Below are 25,912 nucleotides of genomic sequence, written 5' to 3'. Positions count from 1 at the left end.
CACTACACAGCCTTGAGCTCCTGGGCGCTAGTGATCCTCCTGCCTCAGGCTCCCAAGTAGCTGAAACTATAGGCATGCACCACCCCACCCAGCTATTTTTTTTGTTTTTGTAGAGATGAGGTCTTGCTATGTTGCCCAGGCTGGTTTTGAAGTCTTGGTCTCGAGCAATCCCCTCCTGCCTAGACCTCTCGAATTGCATGGATTACAGGCATGAGCCAGCCCAGATTATTTAATGTACATTGATTATGTGTCTCATAAAATCAACCAAAACAGCTTAGAAAGAAAACTAAGGTTCAAAATTCTTTTGCTTTGAGGGATGATCCTTAATCTACTTTAAATGTTTTACGACGCTGGCTGGACTGATTCTCATTCTCCAATCACACAGGAAGGAATAAAGCTCATGATGACAGGCTACAGGCAGTTTCTGGTGATCACAGGTTACTGCTTATGTGCCCTTCCCCTCTTGCTAGAGAAGTAATTACACAGAACATCAAGACGGACTGCTTATACATGATAGCCAGTTAGTTATCCACGCTATTTTGAGAAAGTGTAAAACAGTTATGGTCTCTCGAGAAGTTTCTAATGTAGTGAGTGAAAAAAAAAAATCACTATATATTTATAATGGGTGTCTTTTAAAAGCCACAAATTAGCATTTTATTATAAATATGCAATCAATAAAAAGATGCAATACTCAGAGCCTAAGGACAGCTACTGAGAAGTATCTTTAGGCAAAAGAACTCACGGTGAAATAAGTACTCTTATCCTTTAGAATGTCAGTTCTACCTTGTAAACATTTATATGATTCAACCTTGCTTACATAGGATCACAAGATTTTTGAGCTGGAGGAAGCTAGAGATGAACTAAGGTCGGGGAGACTGTATATATTAAGTTACCTGCCCATTATCATGTGGGTAATGTAATTATGAGCCAGTTAAGAAATTTTCTTTATTTTCTTAGGACCTGCTAGCTAATGTGAGTTACACATAAAAAGCACAAGTATCTTTCAAACACTACAGGCTTAACATCACGGAAAAACTCACAATGTTCTTCCACTAGGTTTTTACACAGGTGAATTTTTCAAGTAACTTACCTATACAGGCATTTCTAAGTTCTGGAGGACTATAGGAATTAAGAAGAGTTAACAGTTTATGGGCAAATTCAATTCGCTCCTGCCACTGGATTAATGCTTGTTTCACATCTGCAAATATAAAAGCACACATAAATATGCCATCTGAGATCAAACTTCCTCACAAATGTTTTCTACTGTAAACTACAAAATGCTAATGCTAGAAATTCAGATTAATTATAAAAACATCTTTGGTGAAAGCTAAGTCATTTTCATGAGAAGATTACTACTAATGTTAAACCTGCTAGATTTCTTAAAGAACATATTTCATTGATAATATGTCCCACTTTCTAGGAATGTATATGAAGAAGTTCAGAGTTCACACTATCGTATAGGGACATAAGAGAGGTAGGTTTTATAGTTATCTCACTTGAAACTGGAAATGATCTAATCTAAGCCAAAGAAGTTTCCAGCTGGAGAATCTTTACAAAGTGCCCAGCTTGTTACTGTGTTTGGAAATGTTTTCCAATCTCTGAAATCTTGATACCTGCTTGCGTATTTTTCAGGCAGGTACAAAAACACAGAAGAGCCTTCCAGCTTTACATCAGGAGTTCATGACCAACATTTCCTGATGGTTTGCTAGCTTCAGCCTCATCTTCTGTGCATAAACTAGGATAAAAACAATTTCTCTGGGGCACGATTTTAAAACCTTCTCTCTTTAATAGTAGCACTAACAAAAAATAAGAAGTAGGAATGAGCAAACCTTTTCTCTGAAGATAAGGGCGTGTAGACTTCAAAACCGAAAGAAATATTGACAGAAGTTCTACTAAATCTCCAGTCACATGGCAAGCTGTAGCTTCGTGATACATCATGTGCAAAGTGTTGAAAGACTACAAATGATGTGAAAAAAGTGAAAACTTAATTTCATTTTTACTTACTGAGCCACAAAATGGTAGCACTCGTCCTCTATGACAGATGTTTTCAGACTCGGACTGTGTGTGCACATGTGTGCAAAGCAAATGTATTTGCTTTCTATCCTGAAGTTAAATTCTCTCATTAAGCTCTTTTAAACATTCTTCACCTTCAGAACTCTGCTATTTTGTGTGTATATTCTAGTCTGAAGAAATAGTTTAATCACATTTTTTTTAAAAAGTACTTGCTCTAAGATTGTAAGTCTTCAAAATTACAAAGCAGTAGGTCACAAAAGATTAGGGAGAATAGGCAACTGCTTTAACTAACTTTCCAGGGTCTCTGTCCAAAGACAATGGTAAAGTGACTGTCAGCCATACTCAAAACAGTAGGCCTGAAAGAGGTAAAAAGAGCTGCAAAAGGTAGGAATTCATTTCCTTTATATTGGCTTGTTAAATCTTTTAATTCCTTTAACTGTATTAGCTTAATTAAGCCCTTAGTTTTTTTCCTATTTTACTATACAGCACCCTTCTTTGAATCCTCTTCGACCAGTTCACTACAGCTTACACACTATAATACCCACAGTTCAAAGGTTAAAATTCTTAGCCCAGAACCTGCAGCAGTACCTAATATGAACAATGTACTTGTACAGTATTTAACTTGTAAGCTGTGGGGACAGAAACCAGTATGTCTTGTTCACTGCTGTGTCCCTAGTACCTAGCACAGTGCTTGGCACAGAGGTAGACATTTAAACATCTGTTGCATTAAAAAAATTTTTTTTTTCTAAAAACACAACCAAAGCAGCATAAACATCTGTTGCATTTTAAAGAATGAAATTCTTACTACTCCTCTTCACGTACCTTTTTTTAATACTTAGCCTTCCTCAAACATAACCAATATTTCTTTGCCTCAGTGCTTATTGTCATTTATCTAAATGTTTTCCCCCTTACCTTTGCAAATCCACATTCTTCAAAGTGCAAACCTGTCCTCTGATTTTTTATTATCATTAACTGAAAAAGCATCCTACCTTTGAATTCTTATGGTACTCTTGGCATGTTTATTAGACTAAAGGGCTCAACGTACCTCTGGTGACTGTGTAGCCATCTCATACTTGTGGATGTTCAAGAATTATAGGAAGCATAAACGGCTGATTTTAACCCTGTAATAGTCCTTCTGGTTTCCTCTGAGGATGGTGTGAAAGGAAAATATCTTGGGCCCCTTCAAGCTGGGAACCGCTCAGGGCAAATCGGCCTCCCATACTATTCAACAAAGTCATCCCTCTGCTCACTCAGATAGATGCATATTCTGATTGCCTCCTTTGGAAAGACTTATCAGAAACTCAAAAGAATGCAACCATCTGTCTCTCACATACCTGTGACCAGGAAGGCCCCAGAGGAAGGAGGGGCCTTGCTTTGGGTTGTCTCCGCCTTTCTGGACAGAGCTAATGTACTTCTTACATACAGATTGATGTCTTATATCTCCCTAAAATGTATAAAATCAAGCTGTTTCCCGACCACCTTGGGCACATGTCATCAGGAATTCCTGAGGCTGTGTCACAGGCGCGTCCTCAACTTTGGCAAAATAAACTTTCTAAATTAACTGAGACCTGTCTCAGATTTTCTGGGTTCACAATGGTAACCTCAGTTTCTATACTCTGTCAAATAAGTACGCTTTTGGGAAATTATGTGTGCCCTTAATTAAATCACATGTATTTCATTTTTGTCCCTACAAATGAATAAAACTAGTCTATTTCAAATGGCTGTTCTAAATACAAAATGATGGGAAAGTATGGAATTACTATGGACAAAGAAACAGCACCCTAAAAATTATGACCTAATTATTCTTGGGATATAAATTCAGGTTTACTGATCTATATAATTAAAACCTGGCCACCTGTAAAACAGTTTACCATAAACTCTAAATGTCTATAAAATAAGTCTTGGTGAGAACATTAAAATGAGATATATCCACAGTAAAATGCAATAGAATATTTACCTCTGTCATTAGAATTAATCCTCGATTAAATACAACAAGAAGTCTGTCTTCATCAGATTCTAATAGTATTCTGAAGGCACTAGAAAAAAACATAAAGTTCAGTTTGAGAACTCTGAATAAGAACACAACACTTAGGTGATGAAAAAATAAAAAGAAATAAAATCGTCATTTAAGCTCTCTGCTTTCCTACCTACAGAAAAGAGACTGCTTCATCTGTTTCCTGGAAATGCAGCATAAGGAAATAATATTAAATAAGAAACTCTAACTAAAAAAAAGTCTATTAATATCTAATCAATTCCTAATTATCTACAATGGCAGAAGACATGGGAATACTTTTAAAGTTTCCACATAAACAATGTCGATTTTTATAATGGGCTCATCTTCTGATTGTTAAATTCTGGATAATCATAAAATTCACCCATATTATCTAAACACTCATCAGCTGGTAATTAAGAAAGAGTAACATGAAGGAAAAAAAAAATACTAAAAACGTGTCAACCTTGAAAATAGTTCATAAAATACAGTCATGTGCCACAAAATGAAATTGTGGTAAATGATGGATCACAAACACAATGGTGGTCCCATAAGATTATAATGGAGCTGATAAATTCCTATTAGCCTAGTGACTTCATAGCTATGGTAACATTCACAATGCATTACCCACGTCTCTGATGATGCTGGTATAAACAAACCTGTTGTACTGCCAGTCTTTTAAGTATACCACAATTATGTACAGTACATAATACTTGATAATGTTAATAAATGACTATGTTACTGGTTTATGTATTTACTATAATATAGTATCATTATTTTACTACTTATTTCAAAAAAAGTTAAATGTAAAACAGTCTTAGGCAGGCCCTACAGGAGAGATTCCAGAAGAAGGCATCATTGTCAGAGGGGATGACAGCTTAGTTACTGCCTCTGAAGACCTCCCAAGTGGGACAAGATGTGGAGGTGGGAGACAGAGATACTGATGATCTTGACCATGGTAGGCCTAGCCTAATTGTGTTTATGTCTTAGTTTTTAACAAAAACGTTTAAAAAGAAAAAAAATTTAAATATGAAAAGCTTATAAAGATATAAATACTTTTGTTCAGCTATAAAATGTGTTTTAAGTGTTACGATAGAAGAATCAAGAAGTTAAAATTTATAAAGTAAAAAAAGTTCAGTACATTAATATCGAAGAAAAAATATTTTTAAATAAATTTAGTGTAGCTTAAGTGTACAGCGTTTATAAAGTCTACAGTAGGGTATGGTAATGTCCCAGGCCTTCACATTCCCTCACCACTCATTCACTGGCTCACCCAATGCAATTTCCAGTCTTGCAAGCACCATTCATGGTAAGTGCCCTATACAAGTGTACCATTTTCTGTCTTTTATTCCGTATTTTTACTGTACCTTTTCTATGTTTAAATACGTTTAGATACACAAATACTTACCTTTCTGTTATAATTGCCTACAGTATTCAGTGTAGTAACATGCTATGCAGATTTAGAGCCTAGGAGCAGTTGGCTATACTATATATCCCAGGTGTGTAGCAGGCGCTACTATCTAGTTGTGTGTGAGTAGTCATTCTGATGTTTGCACAATGATGAAATAGGCTAAAAATGTATTTCTCAGAATATAACCCTGTTGTTATGCAACACATGACTGTAATTACTCACACAGCTATATTACTGTTAACAGGTCTTATTTCATTAGACACCAGAAAAATGTTGTTATAGACTACAACTGGAAATCCTTCTACTTTATTCCTTTCCTTTTTCAAGAAGAGTTAAGAAAGCTCCAAATCTTTTTTTTCTTTTTTTGAGACTCGCTCTGTCACCCAGGCTGGAGTACAATGGCACAATCATGGCTCACTGCAGCTTCCACCTTTTGGGCTCAAGGATCTTCCCACCTCAGCCCCCCAAGGAGCTGGGACTACAGGTGCATGCCATCACACCCTAATTTATTTGCTAATTTATTTATTTATATAGAGATGGTGTTTTACTACGTTGCCCAGGCTGCTCTAAATCTTTTTTGAAATAAAGCTTTAAGTAGTAAACTTTGGGAAAACAATTGTATTCAAAATTAATCCAAAATTTAAAAATAATCCCTTTAAGAAATCCGGCAAAGGCGTAGTTAATTTCCCTGTTTACTAATGAAGACTCACATTTGAAAGCTTTCCAAAGAAGACAATCTGAAATAACCTCATCTTAGATTGAGTAGCTTAAGATATTACAGTGAAGTCTTCAGTAAAGTACCATTTAAAAAAATGTGCCTAATAAAAAACAACATTTCCAAGTCTTAGATGAAATACATAGAAAAATTTTAAGAAATTAGCCTGAACTTTATTTCTCTAGGTAAGGGGAATTAAGGGTAATTTGTAGTAGTTCCTGTAACCATTCAATAACTTCTGTAGCTCTGAAAATTATAAAGACTATAATTTTGGCCAAGTCATATAGATCAGAAAGCCAGACAGATATATTTGGGCTAAACAGAATGCAAAATATTAACAGACTCATCCAAAGGTGCAGAAAACTTTCTGGAGGCCTCTAGAACTGAACTATCAAGCCTGAGTTAGGATAAATTGCCATAAACAAGACAATTCAAGCTTTGGGTAGAAGGCTGTACATTAAGGTTCCCTTCAACCCTAAAATGATAAAACATACACAAATAAAAACCAAAGTCAGACCAAAAACTGTTTAAAAGTAGTTCATGAACCAATGATTTATCTTTAAACATCAAAAGGATGGTCCTCATCTCACTTGAAAAAAACAAGACAAAACTAAAAACATCTTTTTACCTTATTAAAGTAGTCCAGCAGGAGCGGCCATCTAAGCAACGTAAGTAACAACTTATGGTTGTTTTCTTGAACTGTTTAATATCTTCTAATTCTTCTTCTCTCATATCTGGCCTCTGAGCTATAAACAGCTGCATCAGGTTAAATAGCTCTTCTACTGCCTAAAAAAGCCAAATAAGCCATATGATCTTTTAACCCTATAGCATTTTAGAAAGTCAGTTTCTAATTTCTACGTTCATTAATCAACTCTTAAAATTATACAAATAAGCTAGATTATACTTCCATTCAGAAAGTTATAAAATTAGTAACAAATTCTATTTAAAAAAATTTGGCCGGGCGCAGTGGCTCATGCCTAGCACTTTGGGAGGCAGAGGCGGGCAGATTGCCTGAACTCAGGAGTTCGAGACCAGCCAGGGCAACATGATGAAACTCTGTCTCTACTAAAATACAAATAAAAATAATAATAATAATAAACACTAAAAGAACTCAACAAATCTTAAAATACAAGTTTAGAAAGAGTAAAAACTATAAGTGAATACAATTCATTTTTAGTCTTACTACTGCTTAACGCACTACTTTTGTAACTTCAAATGTAAACCCAGAGGCATGCCACACCATCTCCTATCCACTTTTTCTTTAATTAATGAGAAATCATTACTTTGTCACGAAGATTTTAAATGCCTAAATAACCCTTAAATTAATAGTGCATATGAGGTAATCCTTTGTTCCAACATTTAAAATGCTTTTCTAGAATGATGTTCAGTTCAAGTTCCTGATGAATAAAAAGTAAAAACAAATATTTTAGTAAAATCACTAGCTGTGATTTTATACACTCATATGCACATGTCAGAAGAGCATTGCTCTTCTAACACATACTTGTCAATGAACTGAAACCCCCAGCTTCTTATTTTTCAAAGCAAAAAACTGACTTAGGTACCATTTTCATGAAAATTTCTAATAGATAAGGACATTCTACAATAAAAGACATTACATTTCACTGATGTCTAGGGCAAGAAATAATACGGAGGGATAAATTCTAACTCATCTAGTACTTGTCAAAAGTATATTTAATTCTGGACATCACATCTAGTAACTAGATCAAATATTATTTATGTGAATATGATAGAGACAAATTTACTGAAACTTAATAAATCCTATCCCGAACCCTTTGAAGTCAGAAAGATTGATATTCTGTATTCTTATGGCATTGGTTTTCAATTTCTTGGTACTTGTACACTCACTTTCTTTCCTGCATTGTAGGGATTCTGATTTTTTCTTTTGAGACAGAGTCTTGCTTTGTTGCCCAGGGTGCAGTACAATGTCTCAATGCAGCCGCAACCTCCTGGGCTCAAGCGATCCTCCCACCTCAGCCTCCCAAGTAGCTGGGACTATAGGTGCACACCACTACTCCCAGCTAATTTTGTATTTTTTGTAGAGATGGAGTTTCGCCATGTTGCCCAGGCTGGTCTTGAACTCCTGGGCTCAAGTGATCCACCTGCCTCCAAAGTGCTGAAATTACAGGTGTGAGCCACTGTGCCAGCCTGGGATTCGAATTTTCTCTGACTAGAAATTAGGTTATTCTTCCCAGGTGTGAGATTCTATACAACTCATTACATCATCTAGAAAAAACAATCTGATCTATAAACGACAGTCTATCTTTAAAGTACAGTTTACAACAGAGAATAAGAGGCAAAAGTGAAAAGTTATTATCCAGGTTTGACAGCTTTACATCGAGGGGAGGAAACTTAATATAAAACCTACAAATAAGTGTGCAGAGTAAAAGGGACCCAATTTAGACTGCATATATATGTATCTTGATTGATCTCTTAAGCATTTCATTTGTTTGGATGCAGCTTGAGAAAAAATACTGGGGAATACTACTAGCTTTAGATATAAAATTGTCTAGCGCACAGTTTAGCACAGCATGTAGATTTTGCTAACGAGTATCTGATTTTTAAACAGCAAAGTACTCAATTCCTTAAAACTGTACCATAAAGCTGACTTTTTTCATTAGGCACACATGAAGAATACATTTACAAAACCACAAATTAAAAAACAGGTAAGTTTTACTAGATATGAAACTTTAACTTCACCCTAAGAAAAGTTATCTACACAGTTATCAATTTTATAACAACATAGCATTTTATGTATGTATTTAAGAAAACAAATATACATTAAGTTCTTAAGAAAGAATGGTGAGACTATTCTATATTCTGCCACCACTTCCCACCAGGGGAAAAACAGGTATTTCCAAACTATTTGAGGATACAGATAAAAGAGTATCAATTTTACTCACTCCAGGGTATTGGCTGGCATGTGGTGTAAGATTCTTAAAGGCCCACTGGATGTTCTGGTGAGAAGCCAGTTGTCGTGTGAATGCAGGAGACTGCTCACAGCAGAGCCTCAGAATGCCATAGTAGGCAGGCAGCATCCCACGGTTAAAAAGCACCACATCCTGATCATCATGGTCAGCAAGGATGTAATTGAAGGCAATGTTCTTGGTTACCACTGGGTTCTGAACAATAAGGCGGATATTCTCGGGACAGTCAGCACAGACATTGTACCAAAATGAAAGCAAAGCCTGTTTATTGTGATTTGTAGCTATTGCTGGCTCAGAAAGTTTAGGCTGGAAAAGGTTCCACAAATCCATGAAATATGTGGAAAACATCAGCTTCTCAGTTTTGGAAATTAAACAGTAAGTCATAAAGCTAAAATAGGGCACTAGCTTTGTAGTGCCATGAACAGCAGCATCAACATAAAGTTTGGCTCTTGAGAGCAAACCAAGGAGCACGTTGTAGACCTGATGTAGGACTACTGTCGTGTCTGGACTGAGTGGAAGGTCACGGGTTGGGATGTGCAAAGACCTTGTTGACCGGAACATCTGACGGAATGAATTGCTTGGTATAAGGGACACCAGAAGATAAGCTGCAGCTATAAAATGTAAAACAAAACTGTCAGATCCTTGTAAGATATAAAATAGACTGAACAGCAGTCATTAATCACAAAGCCACTGTTCCCTTTAATAATTAAAATGAATAAAAAGAGACATGAACATCTCTTTTAATATCTTTCTGCTTTCCCCTTGGCCCCACAAAAAGATCCCAAGAGGTGATAAAAATAGATACCTTCTATTCTGCCATTGTTATTTTTGAAGTGGCAATAATTTTTAAACCACTTTTCTTTAGCTTGCCTAAGATGCAGAATTTTCCCACTTTAATTTCTTCTCAGGAAGTAGTATGATTTAACAGAAGGAACCCTGCATTTGCAGTCAGAAGACCTACCAAAAGGTACCTGAGAAGGTCAAATCATTCAATGTTCTACAGTCTTAGTTTTCTTAATTGAAAAATAATGATAATTTACTTTGTAATAACTTACAGATATGGTAAAATATACTTAAGTTATAAAGACAGAAATAGATATACATAAAAGTTCAATATATAAGATTACATATATGCTAATTATAGAACATTAATTTTGGAAAATCTTTAAAAGTCTTCTAAGGCTAACCTTACACCAAAGGAAAGAATTGGGTGTTAAATTGTAACCAGATAATATATATTTAAGTTATAAAGAAAGAATGAGATATACATAAAAGTCCTATTTGATTACATATATGCTAATTACAGAACATTAACTTGGGAAAATCTTTAAAAGTCTTTTAAGGCTAAACTTACACCCAAGGAAAGAACTAGGTGTTAAACTTATTAAGCCTATGCTATAATGCTGAGAAGTTAATGACTTATTAGTTGCGCTAACCTGTAAAAGCAGTTACTATCAACAAACCATTGACCTAGGTGCTGTATAAACTTCTCATTTAATCCTCACAATCACCCTGGATGGAGGTAACAGTGCTCTGGAAAATCTCAATCTTGGAGAAGCAAAGACCAAGGTCACACAGATAAAGAGGTAGAGCCTAGATTTTGCCTTGACAAACAATGATGATGATAATGATAATGGTAAAACAATAATAGTAATAACTATAGTAAGAATTGTGAGCCTTTACTGAATGTATACTATTTGACATCATAACTTTATGTGGCAGGCATTGCATTTATTATCCCCACTTTCACTCAGGCTTACAACAATGGGACTATCTCAGCTTACACAGCTAGTGGCCAGAGCTGGGATTCAAATCCAGCCTATCAGATTGACAGGCTAATAATGCTCCTAACATTCACTACAGAACCTCCTCAAGACTCTCTAATGTCTGAGTTTGGGTTCTTTTCAGTACAACCATTACTTGTCTCCCCCTATTCTAACTATAATTTGATAATTTCCATTGTATTGTCAAAGCAAACAAAGTTAGGGTTTCTAAAATTAATTTTAGTTTATTTTACAAATTTATTTCCAAATTAAACTTTGTGCACAATACTCCATTTTCTAGAGATTTCTTTACCTATATACTAGTCTGCTTAGTCAGAATTTTTAAGGCTCAGTTTGTTATGTGTTTCAAATATAAAAACCTGGCATGTAGGTATCATCCTGATCAATTTTTGCATAAAACTTCAATCAAGAAAAGTCATTTACGATTTAAAAAAGCCATTTGGCGGCTGGGCATGTTGGCTCACGCCTGTAATCCTAGCACTTTGGGAGGCCAAGGCAGGCGGATCACAAGGTCAGGAGATCGAGACCATCCTGGCTAACACAGTGAAACCCCGTCTCTAATAAAAATACAAAAATTAGCTGGGTATGGCGGCGGGCACCTGTAGTCCCAGCTACTCGGGAGGCTGAGGCAGGAGAATGGTGTGAACCCGGGAGGCGGAGCTTGCAGTGAGCCGAGATTGCGCCACTGCACTCCAGCCTGGGCAACAAAGCGACACTCTGTCTCAAAAAAGAAAAAAAAAAAAAAAAAACCATTTGGCTGGGTGCGGTGACTCATGCCTGTAATCCCAGCACTTTGAGAGGCCGAGGTGGGCAGATCATCTGAGGTCAGGAGTTCAAGACCAGCCTGGCCAACATGGTGAAACCCATCTCTACTAAGAATACAAAAATTAGCTGGGTGTGGTGGCGGGTGCCTGTAATCCCAGCTACTCGGGAGGCTGAGGCACAAGAATCACTTTAACTCCGGAGGTGGAGGCTGCAGTGAGCTGAGATTGCAGCACTACATCCCAGCCTGGGCGATGGGGCAAGACTCCATCTCAAAAAAAAAAAAAAAAAAAAAAAGTCATTTGGTGTGAGTTATATACTTTCACCTCAACATTTCTTTGAGTTATTTTTTGGACACATTATAAGGTTGGAAAAAACTCTACTAAGACCACAGACCTACCAGTGAGATTCTACAATTAACATTTCATTTTGCTTTATCACATACCTAACCACCTCTTCTTTTCCTATAAAAGCTACTTGCTTTTAAATAAAAAGGAAGTTCTGCTTCAGAAAAAAACACGACTTTTAAATTATGTTTTTCTTTAAGAACAGACAGAAGGGTTAATTTGGAAGAACAGGCCATCTTGCCATTTGGTTAACTGCCTTCCTATAACTTAAGAGTCCTGGATCTAGTTGTATGCTACAAAAAACATTAAGTCTACTTCCATGTCTATATGGCAACTCTAAGACACTAATGTCTCAATTTTTCTTTTCTCTATATTAAAAGTTCTCATTTATTTTGCTGTATTTAGAAGTATTTCTATGAAGCTTTTCTTTTATACATGTTATTTTAATTCTTATTCTAAGTTATACTAATTCTATTCAAGTAGTATAATTGAATAGTGCAAATTAGTATAATATGAAAAGTGCAAAAGCACTTTTTCATATTACTACATAGTTTTCACTACTATAATTTTAACATGATGCATTATAACAATGTTTCCCAACTGAAGAGTTTAAAATTTTTCACTACTATAAATCATGCTGTTGGGCATCCATATACTTACACTATAATCCCTAAAATAGTATTACTGAGATTAAAAGGGCAAACCAGCCGGGCACAGTGGCTCACGCCTATAATCCAGCACTTTGGGAGGCTGAGGTGGGTGGATCACAAGGTCAGGAGTTTGAGACCAGCCTGACCAATATGGTGAAACCCCGTCTCTACTAAAAATACAAAAAAATTAGCCAGGCATGGTGGTGGGTGCCTGTAATCCCAGCTGCTCAGGAAGCTGAGACAGGAGAACTGCTTGAACCCAGGAGGCAGAGGTTGCAGTGAGCCGAGATCACGCCACTACACTCTGGCCTGGGCCACAGAGCAAGACTCCATCTCGAAAAAAAAAATAAATAAGAAAATAAAAATAAATAAATAAAAGGGTATACAATTTTTAAGAATCTTGGTAAAGATCTGTTAAATTGCCTTTCATAAGGGTAATATTAAACAATGCCACTGCAATGTCCAAGAATGCCATTTCCTCAGCACTGTCATCAGTATTAGGCATAATAGCTGGCTGAAAAACCTTTTTGGGGGTTCAGCATAGCGTTTTTTTTTGGTTGGTTTTATGGTCAGGGGTCAAGACATGAATGCCAACTGGCACACATCTCTTTGTAAGAGTGCACAGCTCTCACATAGCTCTTGGCTGTGTGCTCTTACAAAGATCCTATTATGGCAGGGTTAACTAAACTTCCAGGAAAAAAAAAAAAAAGGCCCATGAGCAGAGTGCCCATGCCAATCCATGTGTTCATGCCACTGAAAGCTGTTTCTCTCAAATAAACCTTTTATTTTAAAATAAGCACAACAATTTCGATACACCCCCCTCACCTAGTTTCCCCCACAGTTATTATTATGATGGTACATTTGTCGTGACTAAGGAAGCAACACAGGTACATTACTACTAACCAAACTCTCCACTTTAGATTTCACTTGTTTTGCCCTAATGTCCTTTTTTTGTTCCAGGATCCCATCTAGTATACATTACAGTTAGTCATTATGTCTTCTTAACTTCCTCTTGGCTGTGACAGTTTCTTAGATTTTCCTTCTTTCTAATGACCTTTACAGTTTCAAGGAATACTGGTTGGGTATTTCATAGAATGTCTCTCAATCTGAGTTAGTCTGATGTGTGTCATGGTTAGATTCAGGTTATAGGTTTTTGGAAGGAGGACCACAAGAGATGAAGTGCCCTCTGCCATCACACCATATCAAGGGTACACACTATCAACCTCATTGATTACCAATGATGTTAACCTTTATCACCCGGCTGAGCTGTAAACTTTCTTCACTGTAAAGTTACTTCCCCCACACCCCACTCCTTGGAAGAAAGTCACTAAGCTCATACTCAAGGAGTGAGGAATTAAGCTCCACCTCCTGGGGAGATGTGTACATAAATTATATGGAATTCTTTTGTATGGAGATTTGTTTATTCTCCATTTATTTATTCAATCATTTATTTCTACTAAGTATGGACTCATGAATATTTATTTTATCCTTGGGGTTATAATCCAGTGCTATGTTATTTTGTTACTCAAACTGTTCTGGCTTTGGCCATTGGGAGTTCTTTCAGGTTAGCTCTGTGTTTCTCTGACATACACCCACCATTTTGATTTTTGAGTACTTTCACCTTCTGGCACTATAGGATATTCCACACACATCTTATATATTCCCTGCCCCGGGCCTAAAATCAGTGATTTCTCCTAGGAGCCATGAATTCTTTTACTGGAGAATGGTGTTCAGAATCCAACATCTGGGCTGGATGCAGTGGCTCACACCTGTAATCCCAACACTTTGGGAGGCAGAGGCGGGCGGATCACTTGAGGTCAGGAGATCAAGACCAGCCTGGCCAACATGGTGAAACCCTGTCTCTACTAAAAATACAAAAATTAGCTGAGTGTGGTAGCATGCACCTGTTATCTGAGCTACTCAGGAGGCTGAGGTGAGAGAATCAGTTGAACTCAACAGGCAGAGGTTGCAGTGTGCTGAGACTGCACCACTGCACTCCAGCCTGAGCAACAGAGTGAGACTCTGTCTCAAAAAAAAAAAAGAATTCAACATCTGGGTACCAGATGTGTTTATTGCTACTTAAGTATCAATGACTGTAGGGCCTTCTCAGCAAATAGATAGAAAATATTTATAAGAAATTTAAAAATTAAATTTTCATTTTTTTGAACTATCAAAATAACATTTTCTATGTTTATTTCCAAGCAACTTTCTATTTTGTGAAATATTTTTGATATTTGTCTACCTAAGATCTTTTTTACTGGCTTGTGTACAACTTAAAGTGTTTATATAACCTCTCATAATTTCAGCTAATATTTTCTCTCAGCTTATGTCTTTATTACCATTTTATCCTTCATCTTCTCAAAAGTTACTTTTAAGACAGGATTTTCAAACCTTTTATTCCCTTCATTAATGCTGATTATGCCTTATCACTCTTATCAATCAAGGAAACAAAAATGATAGTAGTGATGATGTTTCCCAAGAAATACCATGGTTTCCTATCCTAAAAAAAAAAAAAAAAGGAAATAACATCTCCAAGAATTTCGTAGTATACAACAACGGGCATGTCGTAGTTGCCTAAAAACAAAACGAAACATAACTTTGAACAATAAATAAAGGGTTTATGAAATTCTAAATATTTGACTTACAAGTCCTCACTCTAGGATAATTGTGAGCCAAAAGAAACCGCTCGACCCAGTTTTCCATATTCTGTAAGACCCAGCTGTGTGCCAGTTTATTTCGGGGTGTCTGCACTGCCAACCAATCTAGACACTGAGAAGGATTGTATTCAATCACCTACAAATAACATGACAAGAACAGAATATAAGGCCAACCGAATGAGCAATTACTTTTACTTACTTTTTGTATATGCTATTAGACACAAAGCTAAAGTACTTTTTTGACAATTAGAGATTAAAAAGGTTTCACCCTATTTTTTTCCCATTTTTAAAGCTACTTACTTTTATCAACAGGAAGTGTTCAGAAAAATGTGTCACTGGTTTACAAAATAAATTTAAAATAACCAAGTACCATAAGACAAATATGAGAACTCCATGACTTCTAGGTCTTGCTAAATTTAGAAATTTATTTAAAAGTATTTTTATTTCTCTAAGGTTTCTCATCTTTACTTTTCTGATTACATGCCCAACCTGTACTAAGTGAGAATACAAGAAGCTCACTGTACTGCTGTGGAGAGTTTTTTCATGAGAAAGGTGAATCCTAGGAATCTAGAGTAGGGGTTGGCAAACTATGGCCAGCAGGTCAAATTCTGTGGCTGCCCGTTTTTGTTGTTTCATTGAAACACACCCATACCCCCTCATTTCTTGTCCATGATTGCTTATATGCTACCACAGCAAAGTTGAGTAGTTTCAACAGACACTGTACGGCACACAAAGTCTAAAATATTTGCTCTCTGACCCTTTTGGGAAAAGATTTGCTGTCCCCTGGTCTTGAGCTTTTCCAATATTCAAACAAGGAGAAATTTTGTGACCTCAGCAGTAACTCTGGAAGCAAAAAGGTGGCTGGTGCTTCCTCTACCATTTCTGTCAATTCTTGAAAACACCTGGTTTGTATTTCTAGGACTTCTAGTTGCTTTATGGAACTTTGGAGGGTAGGGGAATGAAAACTTCAAATTGGCTAAAGCTGTTTATGACGCTACAAGAATGTCTTTAATACAACTAGGAGACCAGCTAAGAACTCTTTTCTTCCCCAAACCTGTGACTTACTAAGACCATCTTGAGGTAATAAGAAACTGGTACTTAAAATGGTACTGACTATATTATAAAAATAAAATCCTCAGTAAAATAAACATTGAAAACACCTGCTGCAAGACTTACCTCCCATATCCTCTGCAGAATGTAAGATGCAAAGGGAGGCATTCCTGGAGGTCCACCAGCAAACTCCATTAGCATAGTCAACAACTTAAAGAAAGGATTGGCTGCCTGTAAAACACATACATGACTGTGTATTTAGATCAATCTGAACCCATCTCTTTCAGCAGAGAAGAAACATATATTCTACTACACACTACATTTAAATCTGTGTTAGGGAAGGAGACCTCAGCCAGTACTTCTGCATGTGAACCTGAACTACCATAAAGCAGCAGGATCAGCGAGGGGTACAAAGTCAACCGGGAACCACGTATGATAGATTTTTCTGGATGTCAAGTGCATTTTGGAAAAGATAATTATAAAAATATTCTCTAAACTGACAAACACTGCAAATATTTATGATGTACAACGTTTTGAAATATGTATACATTGTAGAATGGTGAAATCAAGCTAATCACATATGCATTACCTCACACACTTATTTTTTGTCAGAACACTTAAATCTACTCAATGATTTTCAAGTATAATCAACTACAGTTGCTACATTGCACAACAGATCTCTGGAACTTATTCATGAAAATTTGTATCCTTTAAGCAACATGTCCCCAACCCCAAAAATAAATTGTTAATGAGACAACTGTGTTCTATTGAAAAATTTAGATTAAAAGCTTCCTATAGCAACCTGAGGGGTAATTTATAGTAACGTTTGACATCGATTGTTAAAATAGCTATAACATTTCCATTTTACAAAAATACTTTCATATAACACTGTATTCTATTTTCTACACACTTTTACACACATGCTGAGTCCTGGTTGCTCTACTTTTTCTTTGGGCACAATTACAATATATGCTCCAAATCAAACAACTTTAAAGCCTGGCATCCAGGTGGCACTCTGATACAATGAGTCTATACACATATATACATTTAGTTGGGAAAATTATATTCGTAATAAGACATGATTAGTAGTTCATTTTATTCACATTATACACTTAAAAATAGGTTATTATGTTATGGGAGAAACCCTGATAAATTTGTTCTCAAGAACAATTAGGCTCATTTGAAAGCATTAGCAGGGCTGAAAATTGTTTTAAAAACATAAATTAACAAATGTTTACATACCTCAGGAGTCAACTTTGCTATTGATGTGAAAAGCATAGATACAATCTAAAACAGAAAGAGGAGGATTTCAGGATATTCTTGTTTTGTTTTTGAGACAGGGTTTCGCTATGTCACCCAGGCTGGGATGCAGTGGCGAGATCACAGCTCACTGCAGCCTCCACTTCTCAGGCTCAAGCGATCCTCCTGCCTCAGCCTCCGAGTGGTTGGGACTACAGGCATGTGCCACTACACCCGGCTAGATTTTTCTATTTTGTGTAGAGACGGGTTCTCACTATGTTGCCTAGGCTGGTCTCAAACTCCTAGGCTCAAGCGATCCTCCCGCCTTGGCCTCCCAAAGTGCTGGGATTACAGGCATGAGCCACAGCACCCGGCCAGATTTCAGGGTATTCTTTTTAAAAATTTCCAAAAATCTTTAAGACTGTTCCTTAGCACTTACATGTTCTGCAAGTCGATTATTGTATCGACACAGGCTGAAAATCAGATTACAAGTTTGTCTTATATTGATGCCATCACGAATATGTTGAAACAAGAAGGGAAATCCCTGTCAAAAGCAAAAGTTGTTCATTTAAGAACCATTATTATTTTTGTGATGATCAAATTGTCTAATATTAGAGAATGTACTACCTTTCCTCCTGTTAATGCTGCCATGTCAGTCTGTGATAATGTCAAATGCCTGAAAGAAAATATTAGTGGAAATAAGTTTTTCTTCCTTCTGTATTACTTTACAGAGATTTACAACATGTATCAAAAATTGTTGATTCAATTATAATTGTATTAACCTGCCATCATAAAATGATTTTTTGCTAGCTACACTTGCTTGCTAAATGTCTTTTAGGCAACTTTTCAACATTCCAGGATTGGTAAATGAAAGCCCAAATGTACTTCATTTTCATTTAATTAACTTACTATTTTAGTATATAAAACAGTAGGATGGGTCTTATTTTACTTACTTTTGTTTTTTTGACATGAGACCCTTCAAAACCAAATGGACTTCTAGAAATTAGCATTTCATCTCCCAGTTTAAAATTACTGTATATTTCTTCCTTTTTTTCTTTCCTTCTTTTTAGAGATGGAGTCTACTTCTGTTGCCCAGGCGGGAGTGCAGTGATGTGATCGCAGCTCACTGCAGCCTCGAATTACTAGGCTCAGGGGATCCTTCTATGTAACCAGGATTCAGGCACAAGCCACTACACCTAGATTGCATATTTCTTTTATAACTTATAAAAATTTCAGCTATATTAAAAAATAGAATAACACAAGTATTCCATCAGTCAGCTTCAAATTTACCAAAATCATAGCCAGTCTTGTTTCATTTGAACCCCCATCCACTCAATATGAATTATTCTGAAGGACACTCTAGGTATTTTATCATTTAATCCATAAATCATAGTATCTTTAACAGATAGGTTTCAAAAACAACCACAGTATCATTATTCATGCCTAAATGAATAATTCCGCACTATCATACAAGATCCAGCATACACATTTCCTGAAGTTTCTAAAAAGATTTTTAAAATTAATTTGTTTGAATCAGGATTCAAATAAAGCCTTTTGCCATAATTAGTTGAAAAGTCTCTTAAATATTTTAATCTGTTGGTTTCCCCACCAGCTTTGTGTTTGCAATTTATCTGTTGAAAGTCAATTGTCCTGTAGTTTCTCTCACATTTACACTTTGCTGATTGTATCCTTATGGTGCTGTCTTAACATGTTACTCTGTCCCTACACTTTCTATAAACTGGTAGTCAGATCCAGACTTGATGAGATCTAGGTTTGACTTTTTAATTAATAGTATCTTGTAGAAGGCACACAATGAAGGGTTAGTCTTTTTGTAAGGTTTTCAGTGATGATAACTGCCTAGATCCATCATTTCATCTGGGATTCCAAAACAGTGATATTCTAATTCCAATTGTCCTTGCTCATTAATTAGCTTGAAAACATATAAGAACACAAACTTCCCCTCAATCACCATTTGGTTGCCATGAAGCATACTTGCAAGTAGAATAAATGCTTGATACTGTTTCCATTATTTATCAGTTTCAAAAATAATGATTTGATTTCCTAATATACTCCAAAAGTTGCCAGTAAACTAAAAAAAAATTTCTTTTTAGGTATTATGAACTCATGGATTTAAACATCTTTGATGTGATTCACAGTCCACTGCAGTTATTACCGATGCTCAAAGCTGTTCAATCTATGACCAGTAGAAACCCCCATAAGTTGGCTCTTGAGTTTCTTTACCATGACCTCAGTAGTCTTAGACTGCCTCCTTGCTTTCCAAAATGACAAGACATTCCAAGCTTCTCATTCATTTCTTTCCCAAGAACTGGAACTGGCCGTTTTTCCAAGGAACCCCAATTCTTTCAGTGGGAAATGAAACCTAGAGACTATACCCTAGATGCCAAGGGTACTCATTGATTCTGGGTTGTACAGGGTTTCCAGGTCTTTTCAAAAACAGTGGTAGGTAAAACAGTTTCTGTAATAGATTTTCTGTTTGCAAATACACCATAAACTGCTACAAATATTTCCAATTCAAATTTAGTTTTAAATAAGTTATGCAAAACCTTACAATATTTTTATCTTTCTTTTGCTGAAAATCTTGGTTTCCAATGACATTAACAGTTACTTGTTTCATCCTGTAATGTACATTAATACTTTCAGAATAATATTTTTATTACAAATAATATAATTACTATTACAGTTTAGGAAAATTTTGCAATTCTTTTTGTCCTTCATATACATCCCACTAGAAATTTACCTATTTAATATATAGTTAGGTTCATTTATTTCACTGTGCTTTTGATTTTTAGAGATTACTTCTTATTCATTTATTTATAATTATACATTTATATGATACCAAAGCTAAATTTGTCAAGAATCCATTCCTGTCCCCTTCACCCTGTTTTTCTTCCTCTATGCACTGGAAACCATTAAAAAAAAGTTTTTGATTTACAGTCAATTCTTGTATTTGAGGTAGTTGTGTTCTATAAAGTGTGGCAAATACTGAATTAGCAAATACCAAATTATTACTACTAGGGAAAATACACGATTAAGTTTCTGTGAGCATCTGGTAATATTTTTGTCAACCAATCAAAGTATTTACTTTGTTTTATGAGTGTTTGTGTTTAAAGATACCTTATTTAGTATATATTGTTGATTCATTAACGTTTAACTCACTGCCAATAGTATTAAAACTGATATGAATGAAATGTATCTAACACATATTTTCTCTATAAGTCATATCACGGCCTTCTTGAGCTTAAGAACACTAGAGAGCACTTCAGCACTACACTTGAGGGCCATTTTATTTACTTATTTTTACAGATGGATCTTGCTATATTGCCCAAACTGGACTGTAATGGCTATTCACAGGTGCCAAAGTAGCATACTGCAGACTCAAACTCCTGGCCTCAAGCCATCCACCTCATCCTCCCAAGTAGTTGGGACTACAGGCGTGTGCCACCACACCTGGCTGAGGGCCATTTTAAACAGCAAAATCACGAACAAAAAATATAAATATACTAAAAATTTTCACAGCATACACCGTGAAAAGTACATTTGTTTACAATATGGAAACTGAAACAAAAAGGCAAATTGTTGCCTTGTTTGACCTTACCTAGAAAGGCATGTCAGGCAACTCAAGTTTTTTGCCACTCTGCATATGCACACATCTGTGAGTGACTGCAAAAGCTCCCTGAGTGCCAATTTTGGCATTACAAATGCATTTTAGCAAATGGGTGAATTTGCAAATAGGAAATCCATAAATAATGAGGTTTGGTTGTACATACACATACACATACACACACACACACACACTCTCTCTCTCTCTCTCTGTCATCATAGCATTCCCTTAAAAAGTAGGATATCATATACACTTTTTCCCACCTTTTTTTACTTAGTAATAGATCCTAAAGATTTCTCTGTGGTAGTACAGATAAATTCCATACTTCCTTTTTCAGCTATAGAGTATTCTTTTGAATGGATGCTGTTTTTTCAACTAGTTCCCTTTTGATGGACATTCAGCTGATTCTAGTCTTTTGCTATCAGAAGCATGGTTTCAATAAACAGATTTGCATATACATCTTTCTGTATTTTGGACACAGATTCCTAGAAATGAAGTTGCTAAGGTTAAAGAACGAATGCACGCTCTATTTTGCTAGATATTTTACTGTATATTTTTTCAATGACTATTTCTAACATGACTCATAGATAAAGTAAAAGTTTGGTAGAAAAAACTGAAATTCTTATGCCACAAGAGTTGATGAATAGTAGTATTATTTAAAAGGAATTATATAATAAAAGCTAGTGAATAACAATTACATAATTAAACATATATAATAAAAAGCTAGTGGAAAAACTAGTGGTAAACAACTATGTAAAAATAATAAAACCAAACATGCTTTAAACATTTTAAATTCGAAACATTTCACCTTTCTGATCGAGACTGTTCAACCAAAAGAGCAACTAAAGCTATCATCTTTTCAAGGGCAGCTGGCCTGTACTTTTCTTCTGCCAGAGAGAGGATATCTTCTTCCTCCTCTTCTTCTTCCCCTTCTTCCTCTGATAACACTTCAACTTGAGGCTAAGTTGGAATAAAATTCAATTTTAATATGGTAGTAGTTTTAATATCATTTTGAGAACAAATGACTTGTTTTATGTAACAGTGTAGATGGTGGCAGGAGCTTGTAACATGAAAAACAACTGCACAAAGACCTAAACCTAACGAAAAACACTCTAAACCACATTCAGGACAACCTTAGATTAAATTGCCTGAACTGTAAAGAATAACCATTCTCTGCCGGGCATGGTAGCTCACGTAATCCCAGCATTTTGGAAGGCTGAGGCGGGTGGATCATTTGAGGTCAGGAGTTCGAGACCAGCCTGGCCGACATGGTGAAACTCCATTTCTACTAAAAATACAAAAATTAGCAGGCGTGGTGGCACACACTTGTAATTCCAGCTACTTGGGAGGCTGAGGCAGGAAAATCGCCTGAACCCGGGAGGCGGGGGTTACAGTGAGCCGAGATAGCACCACTGCACTAGAGCCTGGGTGACAGAGTGAGACTCTGTCTCAAAACAAAACAAAATAAACAAAAAAAACCCTCAACACTGACTACTTACCTTACCTATAAATCCTTGAATAACTTTTTTCTTATAAGCAAGCTCATTGGAAGACAAGTCAGGAGAAAAAATTACAAGTATGATAAAACAGTATTTCCTATTTAATAAAAATGCCAGTTATACAAAATAAGAAATTCTTATTTATAGTTTCCTGATAATCCAAATAGTGGGTATTTCAAAGAGACATTCATTTGGGCTTCTAAATGCAGAGACTCAAAAGATTTTATGATCTACTAGTGTATATTCTGTGAAGCATTACAAAACAGTGTTTAAGAGTTTTAGCTCAGTAGTCTGACCAAGGATCAAAGCACAACAACTCACTGTGATCTAAAACAAATTAACTTCTCTAAGTTTCAATTGTCTCATCTGTTAAATGGAGATATAAAGGGTACTTATCTCTTATGGTTAAGAAAAGGACTGAATAAGAGTGCAAGTAGATCATACAACCTAATGCATTTGTTATGAACAACACAAAACTGATGTAATACTTTAATATTATTAATAGAACAGCTACTTAAATTTTGGAAAGACTCTCATAAACTTAATAGCAAAAAACTTAAAAATGTGACCAGCAAAATGTTCACAAAAAAAATTCATTGTTGATAAGACCCCAAAGTAGGTGACCACTTTGCCTAAGTTTATTTGCTTTGTTCCAGACCTTACCAATGAATGAACTTCATTACCTAGTTGTTTCTTTCTTGCTATATCTATTAAAATTACATTAAAAACATCAACCAATCTTAGACCCTTCACATTATCTAACATCAGGTTCCAGAAGGGACTTTAAAGGTTTCTAACATCTTAGGACTTCGCACGATGCAAACTATGAAAACCATGGCCTCTAATTCCTAATGTACGATAGAATTGTACTTACATTTTCAGGTCCTTTTGTTCCCATGTAAAAATGTACCATTGTAGATATAGCTTGCAATGAAAGCAAAAATTGGCTCTAAACAAACAAACAAAATTTAAAAATATAAAAGCAGTTAAGTTGCAAATAGTGAAAAAAGGTAGATAATCCAAAAAATAGCCAAGATATAGCCTCACCTCTTCTTCACCCATTTTTGCAAATTCGTAAAGGAAGGCAAAATATTCTGTAAGATGTTTACTGTGAGGTTTCACACCATGTTCCATAATTAATAACAGGGTTCTCACAAAGCGAGTGACACATGAACGACCGCCAATATCTTCTACTGAGGTATCCATATCATCTGACCTAAGAGACAATTATATAGATCTTAGAGAATGTATGAGGCCTGGAAATACTGTTCAAGAGAAAAAGTACTTTTTAAACTCTGAATTTCTTTTATCTTTGAGATAATGAATTTCAACCGCAATAACATAAGTAGTTATTGTGACTGGCTAAATCAATGCAAACAAAAAGACTAAGCCATAAAGTAATTTGTAGAGGATTTTGCAGATGCACAATCTAAATAAAACAAAAACAGTTTTACTTTCTTGAATGTATTATTACAGATTACTTTTAAACAGAACAAATATTTCAGTGTGGATTTTAAAAAATATTTTGTAGGCAGGTCGTCAAGAAACTTAAAAATTAGGGCCAAGCATGGTGGTTCATGCCTGTAATCCTAGCAATTTGGGAGGCTGAGGTGGGCAGATCATTTGAACTTACGAGTTTGAGACCAGCCTGGGCAACATGAAGAAACCCTATCTCTTTAAAACAACAACAACAACAACAACAACAACAAAAAACACCAAAAACACCACACACACACAACGCAGACACACAAACTTGTTCAAAAAGTACTTCTCACCCATCTTCCATTCCTGGCTGCAAATAGAGATGAGCATGCACAGGTCTCAGCCTCTGAATCACATGGATACACAAACGCTGAAACATCTGTGAAGAAAAAGATAAAACAAGAGCCAACTGAACAGGTAACAAAGATTTGAAAAATTAACATGATTCAAAATTCTCTGCCACCCGTTTATAGTTTGCACAAGATTATCTTGGTATCCTGGAGCTCTTCTGGAGTCTCAACAATGGACTAAGGAAATAAGGCAAAGGTAGCATTAAAAATATTCAGTTTTATGATAAAGAGAAAAAAACTCAACAAACTGTACGTTTCAGTAATACAGATGATCAAAAGCAAAGCTTCAAAAAATCCTTTTAGCTAATGGAGATACAGAGAAAAGAAAATCTAGTATCCAATTCCTTAAGAAGAATGGAATGGGGAAGGGCCGCTGCTCATCATGGGGTCAGCAGCTAGGAGAAGGAAATGTGAGGATTCTTTAAAGATACACAAGTGACCCACAATCACATGAAAAAATGTGTAACCATTTTCAGGAAAATGCATACCAAAACCGCAATAAGATACCACTTCATACCTTCTAGGATGGCTACAATAAAAGACAGTATCAGCTGCTAAAGATTATGGTGAAACTGGAACTCTTATATATCACTGGCAAGAATGTCAAACACTGCAGTCACTATAAAAAAACAGTTTACCAGCTGGGTGCGGTGGCTCAAGCCTATAATCCCAGCACTTTGGGAGGCTGTGGTGGATCACCTGAGGTCAGGAGTTCGAGATCAGCCTAGCCAACATGGCAAAACCCCACTTCTACTAAAAATACAAAAATTAGCCAGGCGTGGTGGTGGGCACCTGTAATCTCAGCTAAGGAAGCTGAGGCAGGGAGAACTGTGTGAATCCGGGAGGTGGAGGTTGCAGTGAGACGTGATCACGCCATTGCACTCCAGCCTGGTTGACAGAGCGAGACTCCATCTCAAAAACAACAACAACCAACCAACCAAACAAAAAACACCAGTTTACCGCCGGTGCAGTGGCTGTAGTAACAGCACATTGGGAGGCCAAGGCGGGCAGATCACCAGAGGTCAGGAGTTTGAGACCAGCCTGGCCAAAATGGTGAAACCCCATCTCCACTAAAAATACAAAAAATTAGCTGGGCACGGTGGTATGCGCCTGTAATCCCAGCTACTTGGAAAGCTGAGGCAGGAGAATCACTTGAACCCTGGAGGCAGAAGTTGCAGTGAGACGAGACCACGGCATTGCACTCTAGCCTGGGCCACAAGAGTGAAACTCTGTCTCAAAAAAAACACAAAAACAAAAAACAGTTTACCAGTTCTAAAAACGTACACAAAGAAGTGACAATGTATGTCCAAACAAAAACTTGTACTAAAAGTTCCTAACAGCATTACTAAAAATAGCCAAAAAGTAGAAACATCTCAAATATTCAGCTGATGAAGAG

At 36.2% G+C, this 25,912-nt stretch overlaps 1 protein-coding gene across 8 annotated transcripts in view; it reads right to left on the bottom strand.

The window, feature by feature from the left end:
• Window positions 1-25,912, bottom strand: part of USP34 (ubiquitin specific peptidase 34) — a 280,827-nt gene that overhangs the window by 17,147 nt on the left and 237,768 nt on the right. For all 8 annotated transcript variants that reach the window (XM_054475044.2, XM_063648690.1, XM_063648687.1 and 5 more), the window contains 14 exons: window positions 24,460-24,545; window positions 23,732-23,900; window positions 23,559-23,633; window positions 21,994-22,145; window positions 18,191-18,239; window positions 18,003-18,107; window positions 17,567-17,611; window positions 16,451-16,555; window positions 15,263-15,410; window positions 9,051-9,685; window positions 6,758-6,915; window positions 3,971-4,049; window positions 1,830-1,956; window positions 1,091-1,198 (listed from right to left, as the gene is read on the bottom strand). In XM_054475044.2, the coding sequence (XP_054331019.1) occupies window positions 1,091-1,198; window positions 1,830-1,956; window positions 3,971-4,049; window positions 6,758-6,915; window positions 9,051-9,685; window positions 15,263-15,410; window positions 16,451-16,555; window positions 17,567-17,611; window positions 18,003-18,107; window positions 18,191-18,239; window positions 21,994-22,145; window positions 23,559-23,633; window positions 23,732-23,900; window positions 24,460-24,545 (2,041 nt within the window). The remainder of the gene's footprint in view (window positions 1-1,090; window positions 1,199-1,829; window positions 1,957-3,970; window positions 4,050-6,757; window positions 6,916-9,050; window positions 9,686-15,262; window positions 15,411-16,450; window positions 16,556-17,566; window positions 17,612-18,002; window positions 18,108-18,190; window positions 18,240-21,993; window positions 22,146-23,558; window positions 23,634-23,731; window positions 23,901-24,459; window positions 24,546-25,912) is intronic.

The sequence above is a fragment of the Pongo pygmaeus genome, chromosome 12 (genome assembly GCF_028885625.2).
Source record: "Pongo pygmaeus isolate AG05252 chromosome 12, NHGRI_mPonPyg2-v2.0_pri, whole genome shotgun sequence".
NCBI lineage: Eukaryota > Metazoa > Chordata > Mammalia > Primates > Hominidae > Pongo > Pongo pygmaeus.
Note: the sequence above shows the minus strand (reverse complement) of the source record. Positions and strands in the feature narration are given on the sequence as shown.